The sequence below is a fragment of the Gracilinanus agilis genome, chromosome 3 (genome assembly GCF_016433145.1).
Source record: "Gracilinanus agilis isolate LMUSP501 chromosome 3, AgileGrace, whole genome shotgun sequence".
NCBI classification, from domain to species: domain Eukaryota; kingdom Metazoa; phylum Chordata; class Mammalia; order Didelphimorphia; family Didelphidae; genus Gracilinanus; species Gracilinanus agilis.
The window spans coordinates 344,395,790-344,421,634 of NC_058132.1; the positions used below are offsets into that span (position 1 = coordinate 344,395,790).

At 38.6% G+C, this 25,845-nt stretch overlaps 1 protein-coding gene across 1 annotated transcript in view; it reads right to left on the minus strand.

Moving 5' to 3' along the window:
- Positions 1-10,797: 10,797 nt before the first annotated feature.
- The window catches only part of GTF2E1 (general transcription factor IIE subunit 1), a 28,511-nt gene continuing 13,463 nt past the window's right edge, over positions 10,798-25,845 (minus strand). Inside the window, exons 3-5 of the mRNA XM_044666750.1 lie at positions 21,283-21,484; positions 14,772-15,010; positions 10,798-12,007 (exon numbers count right to left, since the gene is read on the minus strand). Coding sequence (XP_044522685.1) covers positions 11,583-12,007; positions 14,772-15,010; positions 21,283-21,484 — 866 coding nt within the window. The 3' untranslated portion in view covers positions 10,798-11,582. The remainder of the gene's footprint in view (positions 12,008-14,771; positions 15,011-21,282; positions 21,485-25,845) is intronic.

Here is a 25,845-nt window from a genome sequence, read left to right on the forward strand (position 1 = left end):
GAATAAATTGTTCCTAGGCAGTTAGGTAGCACAGTGGATAGAGCACCAAGCCTACAGTTAGGAGGACTTGGATTCAAATATGGTCTCAGACACTTCCTAGCTATGTGACCCTGGGCAAGTCACTTAACCCCCATCGCCTAGAGCTTGTAGCTCTTCTATCTCAGAAATGATACTAAGACAGAAAGAAAGGGTTTTTTAAAAAAGGATAAATTGTCCCTGTCAACCTTTATTTACTTTCTGGATAGGATTTCTAGACTGGTAGTAAGGAGGAATTCTAGAAGGATATATGCTCTGGATCTCTATGAAGCTTCAGGCAAAGCTGCTTATGATACAAAACCTAGGTCCCACAATTCCAAATTCACTGCACTTTTCTGACCCAATGTTCTTTGTAACTACACCAAGCTGCCTAGTGGTATTGTCTTTTTAAAGAAAAAAATAAAACAAAACAAAAAACCAATGGCTTGTTTCAGAGGAGTTATTAATTCTCATTAAAATAATAAAAATTAACTACAGTTGAGTCAAGACACTATATGCAATTACTAAAAATAAGACTTGCAGGGGAACTCTAAAACTCACTCTACTTCTGAAGGTGGCTCTAACATTCTATTTGGGCTCCAGCACACACACACACACACACACACAAAGTACAGATATGAAGTATACAGATAAATACAAGCAAATCACTGCTCTTAATTGATTAAATGTGTAAACCTGCTAAGTGAATAGGCTCCCAGCAGGTTCCCATCTTACCATTTCAAACCCCAGGACACTGCCAGTAATGATTTTCAGTCACAAAGAATTTAGGTCAAACTGAATCAATTTTCTAAAGCAGTGAGATTAAGAGTTCCCTTTCCTGATTTCTCAAGTCATCTGTCTTATACTACTTTGGGGGGATGCCTTTGTGGTCTAGCCTGGAACTCCAATTTTTATGGTCTCCATATTCTGTTTTTCACAGTTCCTGGAATTAGCCATTAATCCCTTTTGTATCTCATCATATCCCCATGATAGACAATGCAACTGTTAAGAGATCCAATGGGATATCATATTTCAATTTCAAGCACAAGAAAGGGGAAAAGTTATTCTCTCTCTCTCTCTCTCTCTCTCTCTCTCTCTCTCTCTTATATTTTGTTACTTTCTTTTGTTTTTATTACACTTTTACAATTCCCTCAACTGCAAAATGGGATTAATAATTTCACAGGCTTGTTATAGGAAACAAATAAGAAAATATTTATAAAGGCTTAGCAAAGTGCCTGGCACCCTTACCTTCCCTCTTAGAATCAATGCTGTATGTTGGATCTAAGGCAGAAGAGCAGTAAGGGCTAGGCAGTGGGGGTTAAGTGACTTGCCCAGGGTCACATAGCCAAATTTGAATCCAGGACTTCCCATCTTCAGGTCTGGCTTTCTAGATGCCCCCTGTTTTGGGTATGTTGTTATTCCCTGATGTCTCACTCTCTGTGATCCTGTGGATCATAGTTCAGTAATGCTATCCATGAGATTTTTGTGGTAAAGATACTGAAGCGGTTTGCCATTTCCTTCTCTTGGATTAAAGCAAACAGAGGTTATGTGACTTGCTCAGGGTCATCCAGTTAGTGTCGGGGCTGGATTTGAACTCAAGTTTTCTTGGCTCTAGGTCCAGTGCTCTATCCATCAAACTGCCTAGCTGCTTCACCTGGTATAGAGTGGGTACTTAAAAATGTTTGTTTCTTCCTGCCTTTATAAAAATATACCTGCTTCCCATGTCCTATCCAGAGATCCATCCCTTGTAACAAAGAATTAATAGAAAAGGGAGAGGGAAGGAGGACAACAGCAATTCAACAAAATTAACCAACATATCATGGTTTTTAGAGGATATGAAAGGTTCAACTCCCATAGTTCCCCATCTCTGAAAAAAAAGGAAGAGAAATGTATTTTCTCATCTCTTTTTGGGGAACAACTTTAGTTAACTTAATATACAAAACCAAGAAATATTCTCAAAGCCTGTCATCAAGATAAAACTTGCCTTATCTAACTGCTGCATCTCAAACGGCTGTCTCTCCCACTTTGCTCTGCATATAAGTGTTTAAGAAAATATTGGCCAAAATGAGATGTTAAATCTGTGTCATGGGATTACAGATTTAGAAATGGAAAGGTCAGTCCAACCCCCTGGTGTTATAGGAGCCCAGAGAGGGGAGCTGGTCACAAGATGAGTGAGAGGGAGAGCCAAGATTTAAACCTTGGTTCCAAAGCCCTCAATAATTTGAGCCCAACCTATCTTTCCCAGCCTCTTCACACAGTATTCTGCTTTCTCTCTGTTCTGCCCATACCACACTTTCCCTTTCCCTTTGCCTGGCCATCCATCACCCACACCTTCCCACCTCAACCTAGCCTTGTGAAATCCCTGACTTCCTTCAAGATATAGTTCAAGCACCACCTTCAACACCTGATGTGGCAAATAGAGTTGCTTCCAGTGATGTCTGAATTAGATTTTAAAATGTATTGGTGGTGGGGAGGTGCAGTTGGGTGGCTCAGTGGATTGAGAGCCAAGGCTAGAGATGGGAGTTCCTAGGTTAAAATCTGACCTGACACGTCCTAGCTGTGTGACCCTGGGCAAGTCACTTGACCCCCATTGCCTACCCTTACCATTCTTTTGCCTTGGAGCCAATACACAGTATTGATTCTAAGATGAAGGTAGGGTTTTTTTAAAAAAATGAAATTGGTCAAAGCAAAGAAATGGCTCAGTAATTAGAAAGTCAGGTCTAAATTTGGAACTATACCCAAACAGCTATAAAATTGCATACCTTTTGATCTTGTAATACCACTACTGGGTCTGTATCCCAAAGAGATTATAAAAAAAGGAAAAAGGCCCTACTTGTACAAAAATATTTACAGCTGCTCTTTTTGTGATGGCAAAGAATTGGAAATTGAGGCAATGCTCATCAATTGGGGAATGGCTGAACAAATTGTGGTACATGTTGGTGACAGGATACTATTGTGTTGTAAGGAATGATGAGAAGGATGATTTCAGAAAGAGCTGGAAAGACCTCCATGAACTGATGCAGAGTGAAATTAGCAGAACCAGGAAAGCAATGTATACAAAAATAGGAATATTGTATGATGATTATCTGTGGAAACTTGGCTACTCTGAGTAATGCAATGATCTGGGACTATCCTGAAAGACTTATGATGAAAGAATGTATTTATATCTACCCCCAGAGAAAGAACTGTTGGAGTCATCTTTCACATCAGTGGATTCATGATTTTATTTTGGGATTTTGTGTGTGCTTTTACAACAATGACCAATATGGAAGTGTGTTTTGCATGATGACTCAGATCAAATTGCTTACCATCTTCAAGTGGGGGGAAGGAAGGGAGGGAGGAAGATGGTTTGGATCTTATAATTTTGGTAAAATATGCTGAAAATTATTATTACATGTAATTGGGAAAATAAAATATCTTTTAATTTAAAAAATAATAAAAAAACAAATGCATAAGATTGCAAGGGGGAAAAAAAAATCAGGTCTAGAGACTGGGAGGTCCTAGGTTGAAATCTAGCCTCAGCTATATCCTAGCTATGTGACCCTGGGCAAGTCACTTAGCCTCCATTGCCTAGCCCTTACCACCTTTCTGCCTTGGAACCAATGTACAATATTGCTTCTAAGACAGAAGGTAAGGAAGTTAAAAAATATTAATTTTTAAAATGTAATTGGGAAATATTTAACAAAACAAATACAAATAACAATAAACAGAGATAACATTACATTTTTAAACTAATTCAAAATGTGGCCTTCAGGGATTATGTAACTAGAATTTTGTACCCTTGAACTTCATCTCCCAAAATCCCTTTCCTTTCGTCCCCACTTTACATCCTTATGTGTTGTACATAAAAGTTTCTGTAACTCTACCCTCTCGCTCTCTCTTCTCCCACTTTTCGAGGTCCCAGTAAACTCCTCTTTATTCAGGCTATCACTCTCCTCTACTTCAAGTGATCATTAATAAATCTTATAAAATATAATACTTGGAGTATTGGATTTTAATTTTTAACCTTACAGGATCCATATGTATGGAATGGTGACCCAGGGTTGCTATTTAAGTTTGACACCCCTGCATCTATATTCCTTTCTTGATTTTCTCCCTCGCCCCAGTGCCCTCATTCATTTGTACAAAGTGACATTAATGGAGAGGGAAATTCTCTTCCAACAGTTTATATGTAAATACATTGTATTTATTTTGGATATATAGTGTATGTCTATCCTGTATATGCACATATGTACATATACAGGTATATGTATATATATTGCTTGAATACACTCAAGCAAACTAAATTAACTCTGAAAATATGATGTTTGAAGGTGTATGCCTCATTCTGTACCTCTAGTCCATCAACTCTATGCCAAGAGATTGGAAGCATGCTGCCTTATCAGTCTTCTGAAGTCATGATTAGTGACTGTGAACTGAGAAGTGGACTGAAGTTTCCCAAAGCTGTTTCTCTTTATATTATTGTGGCCCTCATCCAAATAATTCTTCTGCTTCTACTATTTGACTCTCCATCCATTCATTTAAGTCTCTCCAAGTTTCTCTGAATTTTTCATTTTCATTGTTTCTTACAGTGAAGTAATACTGACTCCTGGCTAACTTTTCATCTTATTTCCCATTAAGCCTAAATTCCAGCCTTCCATTGTGGCCAGGTTGGTTTACTTACTGTTTCCTCCCCTCTCAAATATCCTTTTTTCCATCTTTGTCATTTGCTCATATTATTTCCTCTCATTCCAACTATTCAAATTCCATCTATCTGATAAGCCCCAGAAAAAAGCCCTCTCTCTTCCAGTCATTTTAAAAAACAATAATAATGTTTAGTTTTTCCTTTTCCCTTCCATCCCAACCTACTTCAAGAGTCTTCTCTCATGAACAAGGAAAAAATAAATACAATCAAACAACCTAGTAACTAGAGCCATGTTCAAGACCTTAAGTAATATTAGTTTAGTACTTATTATTTACTAATTAACTACTAAAAATAATAAGTAATATTATATTCCCATAGCCCCCCATTTCTCAGGAAGGAGGTATGTTTCTTGATCTCTCTTTCATAACTAAAACTACTCATTCCAATTACACAGCATTAGGGTTTCATTTTAGTGTTATTTCATTTTATAATATCATAGTCATCGTATACTCACCTGCTTCTCCTTATCTTCCTCTACATCCATTCATAGAAGTCCTTCCATGCCTCTCCAAATTCTTCAGTCATTTTTCTTAGGGCAAGGCAAGGCTCCTTTACTTTCATCCACTAAAACTTGTTCAGCCACTTTTCAATCACTGGTCTTCTACTAGTCTCAGTTCCTTGCCACTACAAAAAATGCCCCATCAGTACTCCAGCAAATATGGAACCCTTCTTTCCATGCCAATCACCCTCCACTACAGTGGCTAGAAAGTTGGGCCTGCAGTTAGGAAGACTGGAGTTTGAATTCAGTCTCAGACATTTACTAGCTGTGTATCTTAGGTAAGAGTATTGTTTGCCTCAGTTTCCTCAACCGTAATGATATATATACATATATCTGTATATCTGTATGTATGTATGTGTGTATATGTACATAAATACACAAATACATATACACACATACTTCATTTATATATAAATACCTACTTGAAGGATAGTTCTAAGGAGAAAATTAGATAACATTTGTATCTAGTGGCTGGTGCATAGTAGGTGCTTATATAGAGATATTTATATTTATATAAATGCTCATTCTTCCTGCACTTCCAGCCCCAGAGGCATAAGCCCTGAGAGTAGATCTCTGGGTGACAGGGAGTGAATAGTTCATTGTTTTTTCCCACAGAATTCCAGATCATTTCCCAGAACAGGTGGACCAATCCTCAGTTCTACCAACAGTGTATCAGCATGCCCTTCCTCTAATGGACAATTTAGCACTGAATGCCTGTGTTCCTTATTATCTTTGACCATTTGCTGGGCACAAGTGGGGATCTCTGCGCAGCTTCAGTTCCTATTTGTCAGTACCAGGGATTTGGAAATTTATCCTCATATGGTTCTTTGTGGTTCAGTCATGTCTGACTCTTCATGACCTCAGGGACATGGACTGACCCTGCCAGTCTCTTCTTTCCGCCACGAACTCCCAAAGTCTGCCCATATGGTTCTAGTAGTCTGTTCCTTGAAGCTCCCTTCCTCTAGGCAGTTTTCTCTCACCCCTCCAGTCCTCCTTTAATGTTCTCTAGCACTTACTATTGGTATTACCTCATCGTGCCTTGCGTAGTTCACTTCTGTATTTACTTATGTCTCATCTTCCCATCAAAGTTGTGCACTCCCTAAGGATCAGCAATTTGGACCCCTCTAGAGGACAGAACATAGGGAAAGAGCTGAAAACAGATTTACAGCATAAACGGAAGTCTAAAAGTCTACATTAAGCTCTTTACTGCCTGGGTCCTAAAGTGCACTGCAGTTACTTCTTTCTTCAAAGCTAATGGGAATTAAACTCTAGTGATGTAAAATAGGCTAAAAAGGGGATTTGGGGAGTATAATAATAAAAACTAGTATTTATATGGCACTTTAAGGTTTCCAAAGTGCTCTACATAGGCTATCTCATTTGATTCCCACAACAAATCTATAAGACAGGTGGTATTATTATTATCCTCATTTTACAGTTGAGGAACTGGCTGAGAGAGTCCAAGTGATGTGCCCAGGCCTCAGGCTGAGGCTGAATTTGAACTCAAGTCTTTCCAATTCCAGGTCCAGACCTATTCCTCACAGCCCTATCTAGCTGTCTATGTATAAATAGCTCTAATTCTTTATTTTCCTTCCTGAATTAATTCATTTCTTTTCCATGTCAGATAGTAATTGAACACTAAGTGCAAAATACTCTGCTAGGTGATTATGGGATACAAAAACATAGCATGGTCTCTGACTGCAGAAGACATACCCTCTAATTGAGAAGTCAGGGCCTACATAAAAACCAAACACACATTAAGGAAAGGGAGCATATACTAAGTGCCAAGTGAATGCTATAGGCTAGAAGTCTCCAAAGTGGACTGCAAGAGATGTAGGAGCTAACCAATTGGAAGTAGGAAGGCATCCCACTTTATCCCAAGATGGCCAATTGTTAGAAGTGTCTCAGATACAACCCTACTATGAACTTTATCCATTATCGCCCAACATTCTTCCCCTCTGCCTCCCCCAACCCTAATCACTATCCTCGATTGCTGAGAAAGCTCCTGACAGCTCCCCTTCTACATCCACTAGGTGTTAGGTCAAGCTATAACCTAGATCCAGGCACACAGAACAGAAGCACATTATGTCGCTGGGAATCCTGCCAATAGCAAGGCCATCTGCTGACTCTACCTATCCAGTTGTACTTTTGGTGGGAAGGAGGGTTTTTAGGATAGAAATTCACCTGCTTGGATAGCTCCACTAGTCAAATTAATTACAAAAGTAATTACTAACAGTGATTACTTACAAAACCAAACAAAATTAGTTCAGAGACTGTCTCAGTTTTTCCACCTCAATTCCTACCTGACTTTAACATAGATGTGAATATTCTCTCAAATATCTTAGCTTCCCATTTCCTTATTGACTGAATTTCTATAACTAGTTTATTTTTCCAGCCTATCTCAGCTACACAGAGAGGTGGTCACATCTTTGATTTTGCCAGGCTTCACAAGTATTCTCTTTTCATGTTCGTGAGCTTCAAAATTCTTTTATCTGATCATCTTATCTAACCCTATAGGGGTTACCATATAACATTATATATATATGTGTGTATATATATATATATCTATCATATAATATTATTATGTAGGGGATATCATACAACATTATCCAACCCATAATATCTAACCCCTTTCTTCATTCTCACCATTATTGGCTAATTCTCCTCCTTTCTCTATCTCAATGCCTGAGTGATCTAGTCCAACTCAGTTGTCATGTTGTTCTTTTTCAGTTATGTCCAATTCCTTGTGATCCCATTTGGGGTTTTCTCAATAGAGATACTAGAGTGGTTTGCCATTTCCTTCTTCAATTCATTTTAGAGGAAAGGAAACTGAGGAAAGAGGGCTAAGTGATTTGCCCAGAATCATACAACTAAGGCTAGATTTGAACTCGGAAAATGAGTCTTCCTGACTCCAGGTCCAGCACTCTCTCTACTGTGCCACCTAACTGCCCACTATCCTATGCCTTGCCAAGTCCCAACCTTGAATCACTCCTGTCATCCTCTATCTGAACAGAGTTGAATAGTCACAGAATTTTGTTAACTGGGCTCTCTACAAATTTATATTACATACTTTCAAAAGGGCTCTCATGAAAGCAAGGTGATCTTTTTATACTTCCCCAAACAATTCACCATCTTACTACAGTAGTTTTTTTCATTTGTTTTCATCTATGAAGCCTTCCTAAAACCCCATACATCTTTCGCCATTTTGCCTCATTCTTCACTGAAAAAAACTGAGATCATTCAGAGATCTTTCCCTTCTCCCTGTCTACTTATGCCTTTTCCTTGGCTGTCTCCCATGCTTGGAATGCTCTCCCTCTTCATCTCCATCTTCTGGTTTCACTCCAGTCTCAGCTAAAATGCCACTCCTGCAAATGGAATTTCTGGGTCCTCTCCACCTCTCACCTCTGGGGCCATTTCTCTGAAAACATTTTTCATTTGCACTCACTGTGTATATATAAATATAAACAAACAAACAAACAAACAAATAAATAAATATACACAGACACATACTTAATGCAAGACAATCCTTTTATACCTCCATGATCAATTCACCATCTCACTACAGTGGCTTAAGTTTTCGTTCATGGAGCTTTCCTAAATCCCTGTACATCTCCCCTCACTTTGCCTCTTTATTCACTGAAAAAAATAAGGTCATTCACAGAGCTCTTTCTTTTCTCCCCATGTTCTTATCTCCCATTACTCAGATATCTATTCCTGCCCCCATATGCCCACTTATCTTGCATGACAAAGTATTACCAAGTACAAGCATGTTGTCTCTATTATTAGATTGTAAGCTCCTTGCTGGTGGGGACTTTTTCTTTTTTTGTATCTCTAGCACTTAAATAACTGTTCACTGACACACACATTTTTAAAAATTGAGTAAAAAATACCTGATCACATTGTTCTTAACTCAAAAGATTCTTTAATGACAGCAAAAAGGTTTAATTGTTGTTTTTAAAATAATTGACATCATCTTTGTTTCATCCTTTGGCAATTAAATATTGCTTGGTGTATTTCTCATAGTATACAATTTTAGTGGAGTAGTATGTATATGGAATTTATAAAGGTATATATTGCAGTTTTTACTCAAAATATTTAAGTTGGAGATATCTGATCTAGTCAATTAGTGCTATAGGAATTGAACAAGTGAGGAGGCTTCACAGGAAAGATGTGAGCTTTTTCTTAGATTTAAATAGGAAAGTGTATGTTGGGGTTAAGGAACTATATGGGTAGTAAAGTTTATGTTGGGTCTAAAAGATATGGAGTCCAGTTGGATAGAGAGCAGAAGCATCAAATTTTAATTGGCATAAAATAGTGTGAAGTCTTTCAATTTTAAAGTTCACTCACGTAAATGAAACATGGTATTTTTAATATGGGCAAATTCAGAATCAATCTTTACTTTCCACAAGATTATATTTTTTAAACTGTAAGAGTTACAAGTTACTACTCTTAGAGGTATCTAAAGAAAACTTTATATTTATGTATAGATCTGTTTCAGATAGAAGCCACGTAATGGCTTGCCTTGAAGGTCATATTTAAGAATCTTTTAGTTTTAAAATTGAAAGGGAACTCAGAGGCACCCTATCCAATCCCCTCATTTAAGAAGGAAAAGAGACCCAGAGAATTGAAGTGACCTAAGGTTTCATTGATAGGAAATAGAAGAACCTAGATTTGAATTCAGTCTTTGGTTTACCACTTTATAGGTGATAAAACATCATTCAGGTTTTTTGAGTGGAGATTTCTTCTTTTTGCTTTGAATATTTATTGGTGTCTTTTGCACCAGTCTTTTCTCAATATACTCTCCTCTCCTGACTGAACTTAGCTCATGAACCTGCCCCTTTCCCAAGACCCCCATCTCATTTTGAAGAAATGAATAAATTTTATTACCTATTCTCTGGGACTAAAATTAGTCAGTAAAAGCAGTGTTTTAGAAAAGGGGAATGGAGTGGGAAGTGACATTTAAGCGTGTGGCAGTGAAGGCCTAGACCTAGATATAGGGTGTTTAAGAAGTCTTAGAACGGGAGGCAGATAGGTTACTCAGGGAATTGAGAAACAGGAAGTTCTGGCCTCAAATACTTCCTAACTTTATGACCCTGAGGGCCAACTCACTTAACCCCTATTGCCTAGCCTTTACCATTCTTCTGCCTTAGAACCAATATATAATATTGATTCTAAGATGGAAGGTTTTTTAAAAAAAATGGCTTAGAGCAGTTTTAACTTTTTAAAGCTTAAATAGAATACACAGAATCTCTTATTTGAAGACTTTTGGTACACTGTACTGCTATTCTGAAAAGTTTGGTAACAGAAGGAAGGTTCAACACAGGATAATAATTCCAGGAGGCAATAGGGTTGAAGCAAATTTAATAGGAGCAAGCTAGACTTCTCCAAGGAATTAGAAAGTTTTAGAAAATTTCAGGTTCTATCAATGGCTTGGCATTAGTATTAAAATGAAAATTTTAATGAGCAACAAGGTTTAAAGGCCAACGGATTCCATGTGCTATATGGCATAAAGGAAAGCTATTTCTGTAACAGTCATTTCACTGTAGGAACACCCCAGGACAGAAAAGCACTCGAAATGTAAAATGAGAAAGGCACCCAGGAATATGCAGATCTTAGTTTAATGTAATGGGAAATAGACATGTCACCCCTGAAGAAAACATTTTTTAAGGAAAACTTTATTTTTAAAGGAGATAAAATATCAATTAGAACCCTTGCCCCTGGGTGTTACATTACTAGCAATAACAAATTTTAATTGGTATAAAATAGTTTGAAAATAGTTTTTCAATTCTAATATTTGCCCATGTAAATGAAACATCATTTTTATAGGGTCAAATTCTGAAACACAATCTTTACTGTCCACAAAGGCATGTAAAATGATATTTTTAAAAAATTGTGAGAAAATGTTACAAAAGTTACTATTTTTATAGGCACCTATAGGAAAGTTGATATATATATATATATTTTTACATATATATATATGTTTAAAACTCTGCATTAAGAAACGATGCCATGCTACATATCAGAACTAACTGCTGCATAATATCTTTTTGATGAACAGTTCTTGAAAACCAAAATCCATTTTGTACCAGCCATGTTTCTCTCTTTAAAAAGTGAGCAAGTTAAGAAATTATGCAAAAGAAAAAAAGAGTAGAAATATTGATACTGTGGTGACAGACAAGGGGATAAATGGATCTTCTCAGTTTGTATAAAATTAACTTTGTCATCTTCCCTTCTTTCCTCCTCTTTTTCATTTTGGCACACTAAAGTCAAATTCCTATCCTTGTCCTGATTTGTGTGAGATGAGTATTTTCTTTAGCCTAAATATTGGGAAATATTTTGAAAAATACATTCTCTAATCTGGCCAACATGGAAGACACAGGAGAAGTTTCATGCAAATAGGTCCTCAAACATACGCTGTCCCATTGCAATATAGACTTCTTTCTCTTCTGGAGTCATTTGTGCCACTAACTCGGGTCGCTGGCTCACTTCACTGTAGGAGAATGAACGCCCAGCTACCATGACAACTGGGTCATCTGCCACCTCCTCAAACTCCTCTTCTTCTTCCTCGTCCTCCTGGTACATTGAGACAGCTGCAGATGGACGGGGTGGAGAGTCTTCATCTGATTCACTTGTTTCACTCTCTGAGTCACTGCCATTTGCAGTAGTTATAGGGGCAGCTGTCCCAACTGAGCCAACTGCTGCTGAAGGCGTCTTCTTCTCATGAATGAGGAGGGCCCGCATGACCTCCTCGTTATCATCCAGCGCCATCCTGCCTTCTTCCCGTTCCTGAAAAGCATCTAAGTCTAATCCACCTTGAAAAAAGAAAATATAAAAAATAAGGACCTTTGGAAGTCCCTGGCACACCCACTCCCCACAGGATGAATCTGGAACCTGTCAATTGCCTTCCAAAGAGGAGGCAGCAGTCTATAAATGGAGAGGAGGCTCCATATTTGTCCAGGACTGAACAATGCCTGTTAGTGAAGCATTCAGAGCTTCCCCTACAACAGAAGGTGCTTCCAGATGCTATAGCATCATCAGCAGAGCTTCCCTCACCATCCTGTCACTTTGTGAATTTTCCTGTGCAAATATTTTGCTTCATTAATGATGAAAATTCTTCTTACGGTTAAGTTTGAATAGGAAGACACTTGCACTATACTTTAGATATTGCTAATAAATAAGTAATAAAAATTACTTAATGAGAAAGTTGATACAAAGGCAGCTCATTGAAAATTAGAAATGTACATCAAAATGCCTTAATTTATATAGCCTTAAAAATAGTGGTGTCACTTTTCTGACACCACTAGTGCCTAATACATAATTTCTTTCCTTTCAAAATGTGGTTATGGCTAGGATGTACTAGTTTCTGAACATTCCCCAATAAGCTACATGTAAATGGGCAGCCATCTGTACAGTATGATTTAAGGAGTGCTCTCACATCCTACAGGGTGCAGCCCTCTCCTGCCTGGAGCAACATTTTCTTCACTGGATTTGTCTAACAGGGATAGGCCCATGTAAAAATACCCAATACCCAAGAGGGCTGTGGCCAAAGGGCCATCTTCTTTCATTATTACATCAGTACAGATTAATTTCTCAGACTGATCAGTTGCCTGGGTGGGCATTTTGGGAAGCAGTTGGATAGGTGCTAGATTGTGGGGATCCCCCTAAGGGGTGTGGCTCTACAGACAAACATCACCTAAAATCTGGCCTGGTCACAGTCCTTAGTTAAGGCTGGCCTGATCAGCAGGAATGACACTTAGATGGAGTGAAGTAGAACTGTGGTTGTCAAGGGAACTCTTTTCTGACTGAAATGAGAGCACTGGAGAGCCGTGGAGGACATTACCTGCTGCCTAGATGCACACTGTTCCACTCTCATCTATACTATAAAGAATGGAGCAGAATGGGAAGAGGGTCAGAGGGTCAGAAGAGGGGGGTGGTTTTTAGTTGCTTATATCACGAAAAGAAAACGCTGTGTTGGGAGTAATAGTGGAATCAAGTGGAATGCTGCCAGGGGTACAGAAAAAGATTGCATCTCAGGCCTGCTTTTTGGGGGGATACCTTACAGATATGTGCTGCCTCATTCCCATAATAAGGAGCAGATCAACCACCCCAAATCCAATGAGCAATAATGACTTTAGATTTGGTTATTGAAGTCATAATAATATACACTTTTACAATCTTTTTGACATAAAGATATGTGGTGCTAGAGTTCTCAGGGTCTATTGTACGGTTCACAGGATGGCAAGAATAGCAAATGAGCATTTATTTATTAGCACTTTAAGATTGACAAAGCTCTTTATTCTCTTTTTTTGATCTTTAACACAACACTGTGAGGTAATACTATTATCCCCATTTTACAAGTGAGGAAACAGAGGCTGACAGAGGTGAAGGGACTTGCCCAGAGTCACATAGCTAGTATGTGACTGAGGCAGGATTTGAACTCAGAACCTTGTAACTCCAAGACCAAATCTCTTTCCATCATGCCATCTAAGTTCTACTAAACATATATCCCACTTAGAAATTTCTATGTGATATTCCCAAAAGAAAGAAGCAACTGCTCTCCATCCCTGGGCCCCATTCCCATGATGTCTCTTCAGCTGTCCTGTCCTGCACACAAAGTATGGATCATGAGACACCTAGTGGTGCAACAGATGTAGCCCTGGACCTGGAGACAGGAAGAGCTGAATTCAAATCCAACCTCAAAAACACACTAGCAATGTGGCTCTAGGCAAATCACTAAATTTCTGTCTGTCTCAGTCTCTTCATCTATAACATGGGGTAATAGCACTTACCTTCCAAGGTAGTTGTGACGATGAAATGAGATAACATAGGTAAAATACTTTGAAACTTTAAAGCACCATATAAATACTAGCTATTGTTCTGAAAATAAATTAACAAGTGATTCCAAAAGAAGTCAATGGATGGCAAATAACTTCAGGAGGCTCTGAGCAAGGAAAAAATATTTCTGGTACTATCACCCACAACTCAAAGAAAAACATCTCAAATCAATCTCAAGGATATAGGCGTCTCATCTTTAAAACTGGAAACAATATTTTAAAAAGAGAAATAAACAATCCTACTTGCTATATACCAGCTTTCTTCTGGGGAGTACTATACATTTCCCAAAAAGTATCTTGTTCTCTCATAACATTTCTCACTTCCTAGTACAATGAGGGTTAATTTGAAAAGCATATGGCAGTCAAAGAAGGAATTCTTGGAATCTAGTTGCAGATCAAAGCACAGGATCCCTCTCTTTATTTCCTTCATAAGTTTTCTACTGTATATGTGATATGTATCTTTATCATAAAATGGGGAATATGGAAATATGTATTGCATGAATGCTCTGCTATAACCTGTATTAGACTATTTATTGCTTTGGGGAGAAGGAAAGGAAGGGAGAGAATCTGAATCGCAAAATGTTGGAAAGCAATTATCAAAATTTTTTTCTACAAGTAATTGGGAAAAAAAAAAAAACCAACAACCTAACAGTACATGACAGGTGACAGAACTGATGAAGCCTTATGAGGGTGGCAGAACATTCTCAGCCACCCCTAAGACAGAGCCATTTCAGCCTCTCACCTTCCTTCATCTCTTCAGAGTCGTAGGCTCCCTGGACTGTGCTCTCTCTCAGCCAAATAGGCCTCTCTTTGCTGGATTTCCCTTCAGCTGCTGAGCGATGAAGATCGTCTTGGTCCTCCATGCTGATGACAACATTCTGAGTGTACAAGTCCTCATAGGATGGGCCCTTGGTACTCCAAGCTTCCCGGTGATGTCCACCTGCAAGTCCAGCAGCTCCAGCAGCAGCAGCACGTTCCTTACTATGCAAAACCAAAGAGAAAAAGTTTTTTAAAAAAAAGTATAACCATTAATTGGAGTGGGAGTAGGGGGAGGAATGAGAGAGCTAGATATCTCCTGTAAGGCTGGGGATCAGATGCTATATAGCGCTTTTATGACAATCTATCAAGTTGAAGAGAACCCTGAAATGCTTACTACTAGATTATGCTTGTCAGGTGGGTCAAAGACAGGGCCCTGCAGCTCTACTCAGACCTGGGTCTTTACTAGACCTCTGATGCAATCCTTATTCCACTTTTTTTGGGGGAGAGTTTCATCCCACTGATTTTCCATTGCTTTCAGCATCCAAAAAGACAACTGTTTTAGAAGTCCAGGGTACCCTGAACCTAAGATCCACTATACCAGTGGTTCCCAAACTTTTTTAGCCTACCGCCCCCTTTCCAGAAAAAATATTACTTAGTGCCCCTGGAAATTAATTAAAAAAATTTTAATAGCAATTAATAGGAAAGATAAATGCACCTGTGGCCATCACCGCCCCCCCCCCACCCCCCAGATCGCTACAGAACCCACCAGGGGGTGGTAGCACCCACTTTGGGAATCACTGCAACTATACTGATGCCCCTAAAAAAAAAAAAAAAAAGATTAGCTAAAGAGGAAAACACAGTTTTAACTCAGTGTTTTAGTGATGGTCATACTAAGGAACCAGAGCCGTGTACTCATTTAGTGAGGTGTGAAAGCTGACAAGAACACATCATGAGTTACTGTGATTGCCAAAAAGATTTTAACTATGTGTCCTGGTTCATTACTTTGGACTTCTCTTTCACTCTTCCCCCTCTCTTGCCACCTAGCCAATCAGTTACCAAATCCTACTGTCTCTAACTGCAATCTCTCCCCATTGTGGAGCCTTCTCTCTATTCTCACTATGACCATACTAGCTCAGGATCTCTCTTTTTCTGGCTTAGAATACTGGATAGCTTAAATGATTCTTACACATTCAATCTCTCTATACCATGTCTAATCCATTTTCCTGATTGCTTCCTGAGTAATATTCCTAATCCAGTGCCACAAGCATGTCATGTCTATCTTTAAACACTTACAATCAGTTCCAGTGCCTCAAAAATAAAATAAAATCTCCTGATCCTAGTACCTACCTGCTTGGTCTTATCTCAAAGTGGTGCCCTTCAATCTTTTTTTTTTTTTTAAACCTCTAAGAGAGAAAGGCAAGGACTAAGCAAATGGAGTTAAGTGATTCACCCAGGATCACACAACTAAGAAGTGTCTGAGGCCAGACCAGATCCTCTTGACTACAGGCCTGGCTCTCCATCCAATGAACCACCTAGCTACCTACCTACCCCATTTACATTTTTTAGTTGCTTATTTTCTTTTTTTCTCCTCCTTTTTTTTTGAGTTACCATTTATTTCTATATAACATAATGTTACATAACAATAATACATATTATTTATTATAAATATGTAATAAATTATAATCTACTTATCCAAGAGAAACAAATTCACATGTCTAAAAAAATCTATCTCACTGATCTATTTTTTAAATGAAATTTTATCTTTACAGTGTTGTTGTGTAAATTCCTTCAATGTAGTCTACATTCTAATTAAACAGATCTAATTCCTACCTTCCAGTCTTCATACCCTTCCTTGCTCAGTCTGCCACATTCCTCTTCTCCATCTCCAAGATCCTCCTTTCCTTTGGGCCAAATTCAGATGCTACTTCTCTGAAGTGCTGCTCCTTAACACCACACCCTCTCTGGTCCCACAACACCCTGTGGCTTGAGCTTTTACTCAAATTCTTATAGCACTTTTCTAGCACTTCACTTTTGCATTTGTCTCGCTTTCTCTTCTACCAACTGTCTGGATTGTGTTTTCCCCCTCTAATGGTTAAGCTCCTTGAGCACCTATTCCAGCAAGCCCTTCAAGTAGTAGCTACTCAATGAATGCTTACTTACTGAATTGAATGTTGCTATGGTAAATAAAGAGCAGCAACTGATTTAATAAGACATTCAAGGAATTTGGAAGCATAGACTAGAGGTGAAGGAAACCTTCCAGTGTGGGTGACCCTCATGATGTGCTTTATTATGAGAAAGCAGCTAGGTGGCACAGAGGATAGAATGCTGGGCTTGAAGTCAGGAAGATCTGGGTTCAACTCTGGCCTCAGATATGTCCTAGCTGTGTGACTCTGGGTTAAGTCATTTAATCCTGCTTGCTTCCATTTCCTCATATGTAAAATAACTAATGACTTTCTCCCTCCCTGCCAATACTGACACTTCCCTCTACCCATTTCCTATCGCTGTAGAGGGCAATGCCATCCTTCTAGTCACCCAGCTTTTCATCCTTCTTTTATCTATCACAACTCTTTACTCTTACTCCAGGTGTCCAATCCATTGTCAAGTCTAGTTCATTTATTCCATGACAATGTCTCAGCCATATTCCCTTTTCTCTACTCAAAAAGCCACCAATCTAGGGGGCAGCTGGGTAGCTCAGTGGATTGAGAACCAGGCCTAGAGACGGGAGGTCCTAGGTTCAAATCTGGCCTCAGACACTTCCCAGCTATGTGACCCTGGGCAAGTCACTTAACCCCCATTGCCTACCCTTACCACTCTTCTGCCTTGGAGCCAATACACAGTATTGACTCCAAGACGGAAGGTAAGTGTTTAAAAAAAAAAAAAGCCACCAATCTAATCCAAGCCTTCATTAGCCTCGCTACTGAATAGCATCCTAACTTATCTCCTTACCTCAAGTCTCTTCTGTTCCAGGCCATCTCTAGAATCAAATATAAAGTCCTCTGGCATGGAAAGCTCTTAATAGCCTGGCCCTTACTATCTTCTTACATATTCTTTGTCTCCACATATTCAACAGTCTAGCCATAACAACTTACTTGTTGTCTTCACAAGGCTGTCTGCTGACTTCATTCCTTGACCCTAGTTGTCTCCCATGTCTGGAATATTTTCTTTCTTTACCTCTGATTCGGAATCTCCATCTTCTTTTAAGACTCAGCCTAAGAGCTACCAAGTTCCTCAGTAAGTTCTCCCATCCCTGCCCCAGATACTAGTGTCTTCTCTATGACTGCTGTTCTGTAAATGTTATTTCTATCATTAGCATGTAAGCTCTTCAAGGGTAGGAACTGTCCTTGAACATATTTGAAGGCACTGGGAAGAAACAAAGTAAGAAGAGGTTGAAGGTTAGAGAAACAATGCCCAAGGGGACAATTTGTTGGAAAAGATGGGATACAAGTTAACTGGCATATGTAGAGGGGTTGCCCTTGATAAGGAGAAGGACAATCTCAGTATCTGGGGCTGAGGAAAAGGAGAGAGTGGGGAAGGAAGTAAGAGAAGTGGAGGAAAGGCACTCATGGTGAAAAGTTTCAATTTTCTCAAGTGAATGAAGAGGTGAGGTCCTCAGCTAAAATAGTAGAAGTAGTAGTGTGGGAAGTTTAAGGAAAGAAGAGATTTGGAATAGCTTCTGTAAGAAGAGAGATAGGGAATAAACTGAGGAGGAATACTTGCTGTAGTCAAGGCAAAGTTAAAGTCAGGGAAGAAATTTATGATTTATCCCATCAGTATGTTTATGCAAACTCCTCTAACACTAGTCAGTAGCACATGGAGATAAGCAAAGGCAGTAGAGGGTAGGAATAATCTAGGCTTGGGGTTTGGTTAGGGATAAATGGCCACTAGGAAAAAAAAAGAGAAGAGAGGTTCAAGAGCAGAAGACAAGGTGGAAGGAACTGATTGACTACAGGGCCAAGACTGAGGAGGTAAGAAAGTGGAATCAGGATAAGAATAATGGCCTAGATAAGTATGAAGGAGTGGAAAAATTTGAATTTGTAATGAAGGTGAAAAATAGGGTTAGGAAGGGTGAGGTATAAGAAGAGATGGAATGAGAAGTTATATTCCAACTGCTTTATGCTTATTTTCTTGTTATCATCTCCCCTCAGACACTGATGGAGACTCTCCTAGAACTCTGAGCCCAAGAGCCTTGGGAATAGTAGTCCCCATGCCTCCCACCACAAATTACAAGATCTGCTTCAAGTCCATCAGCTCTACAGCAATTGTTGAGGGAAGGGATCATTGAGGGAAAGGGGACTACTTTCCAGATCACTAATTTCTGACTTATGGCCACCAACAGTCACATAGGCAGATACAGGAATCCTGGAAGTGGGAGCATATGCAGACCACTGGTCTTGCTCTGAAGTCCAGTTCTCATAGCCATCATCCAGGGAAGGCAAGTCCTCTGAAGAAGGGGCCAGCCATTCCTGCCAATTGCTACCCACAAGGCAGTCAAGCCAATCTAGTTGAAGCATCAAAAGACAATGAGGAAGAGACAAGAGGAGGTATGTGCTAAGAAAGCCAAACCACTACCACTATGATCATCTTTCCCCTCAAATCCTGATAGAGGCAGCCCAGAATCCTGAACCCAAAAGCCCTGAAAAGAATGGTTCTAGGCACCCCCCACCGCTATCACCTCAGGAAGGTGACCAACCCTTGCAGAAATGCAGCCTGATGATTGCTTCTGCAGGTGCTACTGAAGACACAGAAAAGAAAGTTCTTATCACCAAAGTCCTGGCAGTAGCAAATGGTTCAACATCAGAAGCGGATAGGATTTTCAATGAAAATTACATTAAAGAAGTGGCATTACCATCTACTTTGTGGTTGTACCCTATAAATCATAAGAGCACTATCCACTGGACTTACATGAGTTGTCTCCATCAGAAGGTGAGCGTCTTAAGAGTAGAGCCTGTCTTTTCTTTTGTATCAAGTACTTAGCACAAAGTAAGTGCTTAAAGAATGTTTTATTTCATTTAATCGTTCATTCTAAACAAAGTATAATGAATATGATTTTGCCTTTTCTTGATAACTTCCAGGACTTCCAGGAGCATATTCCAATCATCTCTAACCCTCCTTGACATTCTCCCCACAACAATGATAGCTCTATTAATATGCCCTTTGTAATTCCAGTTTCTCTTCTTCCTACTCCCTCACTCTACCCAGTCTCCCCACATCCTTGATCTTCCTCCCCCTTCTGGAATTAACTTGAGATTACTTCTTTTGTGGAAATTGCTTTTTTCAACCATCCTTGAGCCCCAGGGCTAGAAAGAAGGATCAATATTTAAACCCTCTAAGTCCTTCAATGTAGTTCCTAGACCATTATTCTGATAACATAACGACCTCTCTGCTTATGAAATTTATAACATGTAAAATTGGAATTTGGGAGATGCCATCTAAAAGTATATATATATATATATTTATGGACACGTGAGAGACTTTGAAACTACATTTCCCATGATTCCTCATGGTAAACAGGAAGTATGATGATGTAAGAGAGGGGTTAAATCTCTTGGGTGAGGAGGGAGTCACTCTCTTGGCTAGCAGGCTCGGGAAGAGAGAAGAGGTAACAATAATGGCGGAGGCGGCAGTTTTGAATTCTTACAAGCGCGTGGTCTAATGATTTTATCCCTATCAGCATGGCTTTAATTAAAATACAAATTTATATTATTATATCAGTCTTTGTCATTTTTAATCCTAACAAACACCAGATTACGATATACTATTACCAAAAAAATTGCCTGTTTCCTTGATGATGCTCAAGTACCTGGATCTCAGTCTAGCTCACCATGCTTTATGGCTATTATCCACAATGATCCTAGTTCCTTGAACTCCTCAAATCCAATGGCCTTCATTTTTTCCTATACTTTACCTTCCCATGAACATGTCTACATCTTGAACTTTGTCTTCCTCCAAGAGAAAGAATTTTACTCTATGACCACAACCAGCTATCTTTCTACTAACACCAATAAAACCTCACTTTTAATATCATGTCAACAAAGAAGACCAACAGTATCAAACTCTGCAGAGGGTTTCAAGGATGAAAGCTAAGGAAAGAACTCTTAAGTTCAATGACTGTGATCTGGTCCTATACCTTCCTCTTAGTCTATAAGTATGCCAACTCTGCTGATGTAAGCTGCTGTCCTATCCATTCATCCTGAACTTGATGCTCAGTGATTATCTAGCTTTGCCTACTTCTGTTGCTGGGCTTCAGATGGCTGTGCCTTCTTTGAGAAGATCCCAAAGCCACAAGAAAATAGTACATTTCTTTCTGTGGTGAACTTAAGAAAATTAGCACCTGGAGATTTTGCCAGGTAGTTAATCAAAGGCACAAATCTCTTGAGTTAGGGAAATCAGTTAGCAGTACATAGCTAACCCCTAATGGAAGGTCTCTTAGAAATGCAGGAAGACAGACTCAACATGAAAGTACATTTGGGAAGGGAATTGTCCTCATAACCCACCTCTGTTTTAGGGCTGGGATTTCCGTGGGTTCTGGCTCAAGGATTTCATAGGCCAAGTTAACATCCTCAGTCTCTCGTAGCAGTGCATAAATGGGCTCGATCTGTTCGTTAAACCTTGCCACGACTGTGCGAGCGTCTTTTTTGGGCATTGCTGACTCATCCTCCTCCACTTCTGCTTCACAAAAGGTACAACGGAAAGTTCCTACACAAACAAAAGCTTTTGATTAGTGAACCAGGGACACCCAATCAATCACTGTGGTAACATTTTTTTAAAAAAAGCAAATATTTGGGTTCATTTTAAACTCAAAACCAAATTCCACCCTCAATGTCCCTTCCTAGATTATTCATTCTAAAGGTAGTATTTATCTACACAAAGAAACATCACTTATGCTAACAGACACAGACTTGACTGGAAGAGGCAAAATACTTTATAGGAAATTTGCTGTTGTTTAGTTCTTTTCAGTCACTTCCAACTCTTTGTGACTCCTTTTGGGATTTTCTTGACATAGTTACCATAATAGTTTGCCATTTCCTTTTTCAGTTCATTTTGCAGATGAGGAAATTGAAGCAAACAGGATTAAGTGACTTGCCCAAGATCACACAGCTAATATCTGAAGCCAGATTTAAATTCTTCCTGCCTCTAGGCCCCGCATTCTATCCACTGTGCCACCTAGCTGCCTATTATAGGACAATAGTAGATTTTTACTTCTTTTCCTCAAGTCCTTTCCACTTATGTTGGCTATTTTTTAAAAGTGTCAACACAAGGTCTCTGACAAATTAACTTCATTACTATTAGCATACAGAGTTTTGCACTAGAGAGGTTCTTCTGGTCGTGATAACAAAGATGAATCAGACCAAGGCTGCATCCTTTTGGAACTCTAACTGAAGAGGATAGATACCACACATGCAGGGAACCAGGACTCAAAATAGCAAGTCAAAATATGGTGGTTGTTTTTTAAAGAGTACTCACAGTGTAGGATCAAAGCTGAGCACACAACTGTTTCCTTAGACTCTCAAGAAGTCTGAAGTCATTTCTCTTCATTATTTATACCTTTCTGCTTATTGCAGTATTTTATTGAAACCACCCCTAAGTCTTAGATACTCTCTTAGTCCAATAAATTCTTCACACATAATTCTCTAATCCTAATTTTAGACACATATACCCCTCATCTCCATTCATGTGGTTAGTTAAGAAGCAAATGCTATATCATTTTGTTCACTTTTTAACAATAAGGAAGTTCCAATGAATGAATTCAATGAAATTTTATCTAAATGTGTCAAGCATCTGGCTCTTTCAAAGGAACTTTCTCACCACCACACATTTAGTGTGTTTGCAGAGGAAACCAAAAGGTCATAAGCTACCACAGTTTGAGAGTGCTTGAAAGCTGGTGGTGACCACACATGAAACAAGAAGTAGTAAAATTGCCTCACTGAGGACCAATGACTGAGTGCCTCAGATTTAGTGATTTATCATTGTCCTGTGTTTAGGTCCTAAATTAGGCTACATTTAAATGAGTAAAAGCAGAGTTGTGGTATAATTAGTGAAGGGAGTGCTAGTCTGAAATCAGGGGACCCAAACCAACATTTAAGTCCGGCCTCAAACCCTAACTTTATGTGACTGTAAGCAACTCATTTCAGTTTTTTTGCTTCTCAATTTCTTCATCTGTAAAATGAGGGAGGTGGACTATATCTTGGTCTCCCCTAGCTCGATAATTCTATTCATTATGAAGTTAGACCAACTGCTTTTGTGGGGGAGGTGTGTGTTAGTATTTTAGATGACATAAGAATGGAATAAAGTAGCTCTATAATCTACCTTTCCCTTATAATAACATAAAGGCCAGTGTTTCAAGTTCTCCAAATTTCTCATTGAAATCTATTTGATCATTGCTACTGACATGAATAAGTGAAAAGAAGTAAGAATCAGTAATGGATATACTCTACTAAATATAAAAGACACATATCATGTTTGATAGATTTTTTAATAATAAAAAATGGCTAACTTATTCTCCATAATTTGAGGAAAACACTAAGAACTTTTAAAGCCCATCCTAAAACAACATTTATTCACACCCAATCTCCATCTTCAGATCATCCCAATCCTTCATTCTTTATGCACAATCTGTCATCAAATCCTGTTATTTGTAGCCATTTCACACTACTATAGCCATCCTGGTCCACATTATCTGTTGCCTAATTCCAGCCCAGCTCCAGTCTCTTCCCACTCCCATCCATCCTACACACAGTCATAAGACTGATCCTCCTAAAGCACTGCTTTCAAATATCAACCACCCCTCTACTTAAGCTCACTTAGTAGTTTGTACATAAGTATAGGCTCAAATCCAAACTCTTCTCCCTGGCATTCAAGGGTCTCTATCATATGGTCTATTCTACCTAGCCAAAAATAGTGGTTGTAATCACCAAATAACTATCCTCCCCAGCTAGGACAGTTGCCTCATTGTCTCTTGCTCATTCCCACCTCCAAGTCTTTCTTCATATATTGTTTCTCTTCCAGAAATAATGATGCCTTTTTTCTCGTCTTCAAATTTGTCCTTTTACAGTCATTTCAAAAGCAAGCTCCCCTATTAATACCTTCAATAATTTTATTTTATTACTGAGTATCATCTGCATTATACTTTTGCACATCTCAAAATATTCAATTGAATAGAATATGACAGTGGAATAGGGACTTTATGTACTATGTGCTATATGTTCTCCAGCACAGCTAAGTCATTGATATATAGTATCAATGTAACTCTTTTCTGGCAATCCTTCCAATATTTGTCATATTCCATCTTTGTCAACTTTTTTGATCCGGATAGGTGTGAGATAGAACTTATTCGTTATGGGCCTATGTTTTCTGCTTCCTTAGAGAGATAGCTTCTAAATTTTTGTTATCACGACTGTAATCTGTATTTTGGTTATAATGTTCCTGGAAATTTCCAGTTTAATATATGAAGAATAACTTATGAATGTCTACCTCCAGAGAAATACCTGATAAACAGGAACACAAAAGACATAGTTTATATGTACATTTTTTTGGTCAAGTGATGTTTCTTTAGTGTGGAAATGAAGAGAGGGAGAGAGATATCCAGGAAAAAAAATTTCAATTAATTAATTAAATTGGAATATTTTCCCATGGTTACATGATTCATGTTTTTTCCCTCTCCCCTCCCAGAGCTGACAAGCAATTCCACTGGGTTTTACATGTATCACTCTTCAAAGTCTATTTCCATATTATTAATGTTTGCAATAGAGTGATCATTAAAAGTCAACATCCCAAATTGTATCTCCATTGAACCATGTGATATCAATCATATGTTTTTCTTCTGGGTTTCTAACACCCCCCCCCCTCAATTCTTTCTCTGGATATGGATGGTGTTCTTCTCATATGTCTCTTGGAATTATCCTGGGTCATTGCATTGCTACGAATAGAAATGTTATGTTCAATTGTGCCACAGTATATCTGTCTCTGTGTACAATGTTCTCCTGGTTCTGCTTTTTTCGCTCTGCATTAATTCCTGGGTCTTTCCAGTTCACATGATATCCAGAAATTTTAATACAACCAACAAATTAATTTTTTTAAGAAAGCAAATTTTTAGCTTGAGGTTTCCTTCAGGTATTGGTCAGTGGAGTTCTTTTATTTTTACTTTGCCTTCTGATTCTATATATGTCTGGGCAGTTTTCTTTCATGATTTATTGAAAAAATGATACCAAGCCTTTTTTTTTCCTGGTCACAGATCTCAGGTTGTCTAATGATTCTTAAGTTATCACTCCCTGATCTGTTTTCCAGGTCAGTTGTTTTAATATGAGATATTTAACATCTTCTTCTGATTTTCTTTTTGATCATTTGATTTTGTTTTAATATTTCATGTTGTCTCATTAAGTCACAAATTTCTGTTTGGTATTTTCAGGGAGTCTTATTTGGGTATTGTTTTGTACCTCTTCTGTTAAGCTGTTAATTTCCTTTCCAAGTTTCTCCTCCATAAACTCATTTTTCCCCCCAATTCTTTCTTTCAGGCTTCTCATATCATATCATAATTACTCTTCTGGACAAGATATGTTTTTTTTTCTTTGAGGTACTGCTTGTAGGTGTTTTGGAGTTATTCCCTTCTGGATTGGTATCTGGTGTATCCTTGGCATCATAGCTTTTTTTTTTCTTCTTTATTAATTTTCCAGGTCTGAGCTCTGTGTTAGGGGCTTCCGGAGGAACCATAATGGCCTTATATGATCTTTTCCTGCTGTTGAGGGTAAGTGCAACAGTGTTGTGGCCTTGTTCTGTTAGGGGGAGGGGGAAAGGATCCTGGCTCACCCCATTCCAAGTTTTTGAGCTTGTTACTTACTTGTGGGTCAAATTTGTGATTGTTTGCTAGAAAATTAACCCACTGAGGTTTCTTCTTTTTTTGATCGCTATTCAGTTTGGCACTGAGAAAAAGTTCCTCCCAAAGTTTTCATCACAGGAGTGCAAAACTTAATTTATCTCTGATATTACCAGTCTAGTTTATAGTCAACATATTTCATAAATAATGAATTTTTATGCTTTATTATACAAGACAATTTTGGGGG